Genomic DNA, 5769 nt, shown 5'->3' on the forward strand with positions numbered 1-5769 from the left:
AGGGAAATGCACATTCATATACAAGTCAATACGAGATGCCACTACACTCCCAAGAGAGTGGCTAAAAACTAAAAAGACCAATAACCAAAGTCTTGGCAAGGGATGCGGAGCACGTAGAACTTCATCCATTGTTGGTGGGGATGTAACATTGTACAGCCAGTTTGGGATGTAGTTCAGTACTTTTTCATAATGTTAAATATAATTTTCCATATGGCCAACAATTCCACTTCTAGATATTTACCCATGAAAAATGAAAACACGTGTCCATAAAAAGACTTTCACACAAATATTTAAAGTGGCTTTATTCATAATAGCCCCAAACTGGAAACAACCCATATGTCTATCAACAGATGAATGGATAAACAAATAGTAGAATACAATGACATACAATGGCAATAAAGAGCTAAATACTTATGCACACAACAATATGGATGGAGCTTGGTTTTGCTGAGTTAAAAAAGCCAGACGCAAAGGACATTGTAGTGTATGTTTTTTATTTACATAAAATTCTAGAACTGGAGCAAGTAATCTGAATTAAGAGAAAGAAGATCAATAGTTGCCTGGAGATTAATTGCAATTGAGGCGATAGAAATTTTTGATATCTTGATCAGGATAGTAGTTATATGTGAAAAATTCATTTAACAATACACTTAAATATGTATTTAATTCTACATAAATTATACCTCGATTAATTAGTTTTATTATAATATAAGTTTTAAACAAGGGTAATGCCAAATTGTGGCTCGTCAATGGATGATAGATTCAATTTCTACTTTTTTCATTTGGATAATCACTTTTGGGATTCACTTATTGAATAATCCCTCCTAGATTTTTCTACCTTGCTACTTCTATTATATATCAACGTTCCATGTATGTATGGGTCAGCATATGTGATCTGTATTCCATTTCATTGATCAATTTGTAATTTTCCCTGTAAAGTTCCCGTGCGTATTTTGAAAGATTTATTTCAAGGCATTTAATGTTTTTTATTTTATTGTAAGTGAAATCTTCCTTCTAATTATGTTTTCTTGTAATTTATTATTAATGTGTAGAAATCTGATTTTTAAAAAATATTAATTATATATCCAGGGAGCTTTAGCTTTTGTTTTAGAAAGAAGCTCATTAATCGATGAGCAGAATTTGTCTTGTGTGTGCATGCACGCTTGTGCATATTTTGGAAAGCGGCGTTAAGGGTGAACTTTCCCCAAGTTTTTAAGTTATTTTTTGTAGGCGAGTCTCTACATGAAAGGTCAGCCCTGAACTGCAGGAGAGAATAATGGCTAGAGCTGTGATGTTCCCAGCTTTCAGTCAAACTAGCCATTCGTGCAGTCATGGATGTCTTAAGAGGGTGGTCTCTTGTCAAACCAATACCCTTGAGTTAAGACATCCATGTATTTTCCATTCTAAAGGTGGTTCTCATGGCACAGGCTGTAATTGTTAAAAACGTGTCACTCTTCTCTTTTAGTATCCGGAGTGTGATGCAGAAGTATCTTGAGGAGAGGAATGAAATAACCTTTGACAAGATTTTCAGTCAGAAAATTGGTAAGTCATGCTTCTTCATTTGGTATACTGTAACTTTGTGACATTGGGTGACAGTACAGTAATGTATAAATGTGGCTCCAATGTTTTATAAGCTTTATAGCTCAAGCTGGGAATGAAGGAGATTTCGTGTAATTAATCAGATGCTTAATAATTACTTATATTCTTAGAGATACATCATGTTAATAAGCCAGTGGGGAACAGACTAGTTTGATTAGAGGTTTTAAGGCAGTTTGGGAGGTTGCCAGAATCAAAGGGTTAGAAAGAAGCTGTCTCTGAGTTCCTCAGCCTCTGAGGTCCTCAGCTTCTCTCACTGCTGTCGTACCTTCCATGATCACAGAGAACTGGCCTGTGTCTTCATAAACCTTATCCAGCTCCTGTGGTTGTTCATCTTCCCAAGTTCGGGGCTGGATTACTTGCTTTGGGGTGTTCTGGGTTTATGGGTTTTGTATGCCGTTCATTAGTGTCAGTTCCACATCACTTACTCTCATTCTTATGGCCCCATTCAGAGTCTTTACCTAGCAGGTCACCAGGACTCCCCCACTGTGTACACAGAAGTCAAGGACCCACCTCTCACTGGCGATGCCCACCCTGGGCCAGTGCTGGGCCTGGCCAGTGCAGATGTGTGGTTCTGAAGGAGTGCGCTGAGGCCACCACAGTCAGTGCCTAGAGAAATTAGGGCTGAACAAGAGTTGCTTTGGTGTGGAGTTTCAAGGCTGATGAAGAAATGAGGTGTTATGTTCTTACCTGCCCCCTGAAAGGCTGGCAGTTTGTTTAGAGGTGACTGTCAGCCAAGTTAGATAAGAGCTGTAGTCGAAATAGTTTTTTCCCCCCATTCTCCCAAATCAGTTCCTGCTATCCAGAAATTTCCAAAATAATATTTGTTTCTCAAATAGGGTAGGATTCATCATTTGTCCTGCCAGCTGGCTATATTGTTAATGTGCTCATTGTGAGGTGATAAACAGGTAATTCTAGGGTTTTCACATGAACTTCGCAGAGCCGAATATTAGAGAGTGGGATGCTTCTTTCCTTTCTTCACACCTTGCTTGTCTCCCACAGATATTCAGATAAGGTTTGCTGAGGAACTGGGTCTTAAGTTTTTAAGTTATTTTATACTGGAAATGACTTGATTGAAATTTCAAGGATTTAAAGTCTTACTAAAGTTTCCTGGAACTCTAATTCTGCATTCGGTTTTGTTTACATGATTCATAGACACAGACAGACCCATCTGAGACTGAGGTATTCTTAGAGGTAATTCAGGGTTGCCCCTTCATTTACAGGTTAGGAGCTCGGTGAAGTGGCTTGTCCTGATCCATAGTTCTTCTCTGCTCTGGTAATTCTTAAAAGACTGTTGGGAAGGAAGCAGTGAACATAAAGTATACTGTAGAAGGTCACCTGGTAAGAACTGGATAGATTTTTTTAGAAAGAGTGATGATGGCTCTTTTTTGTTCAAATAAAGCAGAGAGCAGTATAAAAAGTCTGGATTTTTGTCAGCCAATTTTTACGTAGTCTATAAAAATTAGCCAGGCTATTACCTTCAGTGGGCATAGCTTTGGTGATAACACATGAAACAAGCTGGTGGGAAGGTGGGTGATGTGATCTGGAGCAGCAGATGAGGGTGGACTGTCTATGCTCTGAGGACAGTGTGTGAAAGGACCTTAGCCACGTAGACATATTTCATCTTATCAGGATTTGGCTGAGGAAGAGATCGGTTAAAAGGGTTTGGTTTTATCTCATTTTTATTGCTGCTTCTCATTGTTTTCATGGTGTTTGGTTAACTGCCATCTATATAAATGCTCTCCTCTGCTTAAGAGAAACACTGTATTTTTGAGAAGGATGGGAAAAAAGGCATCATTTAAGAAAAATTTTAAAGTTTATTTTCTTACAGTAAAAAATTTAAAAATTTACATTTTAAATTTTTTTATCTATAAAATTTATATTTTAATAATTTTTTTGGTTTTGTTATTTTAAAAATTATATCCATTTCAGGTATACAGTACAATGGTTAGACATTTATATAATTTCTGAGGTGATCCCCCGATTAGCACCCAGCTAGCACTACATACGGCCATTACAATAGTACTGACTGTATTCGCTGTGCTGTACTCTACATCCCTGTGACTGTTCTGTGACTACTCATCTGTACTTCCTCATCCCTTCACATTTTTCACCTAGCACCCCAACCCACTTCCCCTCTGGCAGTCACCATTTTGTCCTCCGTTTCTGTGAGTCTATTTTTGTTGAGTTTGTTCATTTCTTTTCGTTCCTTCTATGTTACACACATCAGTGAAATCATCTGGTATTTATCTTTCTCTGTCCGACTTATTTTACTCAGCATAATACCCTCTAGGTCCATCCATGTTGTTGCAAATGGTAAGATTTCATTTTTTTATGGTTGAGTAATATTTCATCATGTATATGTACCATTATTTTTTTATCCAATTGTGCATTGATAAGCACTTAGGTTGCTTCCATATGTCGGCTATTGTGAATAACACTGCTGTGAACATAGGGATGCATAGATCTTTATGAATTGGTGTTTTGTAAAATTTTTAATTTTTAAAAATATATTCAGATAGATTTTACATAGCATAACATTTATTTATCTATTTAATGTATATGGTTAGTGGTTTTTAGTATATTTACAGGATTGTGCAGCCATTACCACAGTCTCATTTTAAATCATTTTAACACCAGCCGACACCCATTAACAGTCACTCCCTACTCTTCCCCTCATCCAGCCCCTGGATACCACTAATCTAACTTCTGCCTCTACGGATTTGCTTATGTCGGACACTCCAAATAAATGGAATCTCACAGTGTGTGGCCTTTTGCATCTAGCTTCTCTCAACATAATATTTTTAAGGTTTACCCATGTTTTATGTGGCACGTTATTAGGACTTCATTCCTTTTTATGCCTGAAAATATTACATTTTATGGATGTGCCACATTTAGTTTACCTATTCATCTGTTGATGGACATTTGGGTTGCTTCTGCTTTTTAGTGCTTCTTTTTAGTGATTGGGAGTAATGCTGCTATGAATGGAAGGTATTTTTAACATATAATTTGTGCATGTGGTTCGTCGTGATGAGGATTTACTGGTAGATGGTGACAAACTTGCTCTCCTTTGCAGTTCTCACTCCACTTTCTGAAATGTATTGAAGATTCTTTCTCCCGTTGGTGTTTTCTGCTCCTTGTTCTCCCTTCTGTAACTCTTTTCCTGTCTGCCATCACCCCAACACACATGCAGCTCCCCAGACGTGTCCTTCTCATTGCTTTGTTGAAAACCTTACCAGACCCTTGACTTTAGGAGCCTTTGTTCTGAGCACCTAATGGCATTAATATGACCCTTGACCCTGAGCATCAGCCACACAGGTTCTTCTCCAAGGGCTCCTTCACTGGACACTGATGGTCTGAATTTTATCTCAATTAAACTGTTAAAAAAAAAACCCACAAAAAATTGTTTAAATAATTTCTTCCTTTCCTTGCGATTTGTGAGTTTGGAGCTGGTCAGGAGAAGCTAAGTTTGCACTTGGAAGGTCATAGAGAAGAACAGTGACCGATTGGGGATGGAGTTGGGGAGAGAGCACACGGTAAACAGCTGGACACAAGCCTATAATTATGTTTTGACATAGCTGTATGTTTCATATGTCTAGCGCTTGTCTGTCTGGTCCCTCCTTTTGCTCTGTGGCATTCTCATTTTCTGGCTAGCATTAGGGATTGGGGAAGGATGGAAGGTAGACCGTGGTGGGAGGAAATTTATCTGACTCTCCAGGTTTCTCTCCCCATGTTAGTACTGTCTTTCCCCGCTTTGTCTCTCCCATCTCTTTCATGTGCCTCTTTCCATGACCAGCTCCATATGTTACTGTATCGTTGATGTCTTTGTTACCCCTTGTGGCTTTTCTGTGGTCTACTTGTTTGTGTTTCACCGTCTATCCACCTGCCTATCAACTCCGTTTCTCTCTTCCCATTCCTAACCAGCATCCCCCAGCCAATGGTTACTACAGAGTTTGGGGGTCGCCCTCCAGCATATGCTGTTGCCAATTTGTAAAAATATTTTTGTGACATAAAAAAAGTAGAAATCTTTCATTTCCTTGGCCTCTGAAGCTGTGCTGAGATAACGGGTGACTGTCAGACCTGTTGGCTACACCCCGAACTGGTTGTTATTTCATTACTTTTCTTATCTCTAAAAGTGGGGATAATAATAGTAGCTACTTCATAAGGCTGTTG

The 5769-nt window shown here is 38.5% G+C and overlaps 1 protein-coding gene across 2 annotated transcripts in view; it reads left to right on the forward strand.

The window, feature by feature from the left end:
- Positions 1-1469: 1469 nt before the first annotated feature.
- GRK3 (G protein-coupled receptor kinase 3) overlaps positions 1470-5769 on the forward strand; it is a 95935-nt gene continuing 91635 nt past the window's right edge. Inside the window, exon 1 of one of the 2 annotated variants that reach the window (XM_025047313.1) lies at positions 1470-1542. In XM_025047313.1, coding sequence (XP_024903081.1) covers positions 1479-1542 — 64 coding nt within the window. In that variant the 5' untranslated portion in view covers positions 1470-1478. The remainder of the gene's footprint in view (positions 1543-5769) is intronic. The other variant, XM_025047314.1, reaches the window with a different exon arrangement.

Source organism: Pteropus alecto, unplaced genomic scaffold, assembly GCF_000325575.1.
Source record: "Pteropus alecto unplaced genomic scaffold, ASM32557v1 scaffold190, whole genome shotgun sequence".
NCBI classification, from domain to species: Eukaryota; Metazoa; Chordata; class Mammalia; order Chiroptera; family Pteropodidae; genus Pteropus; species Pteropus alecto.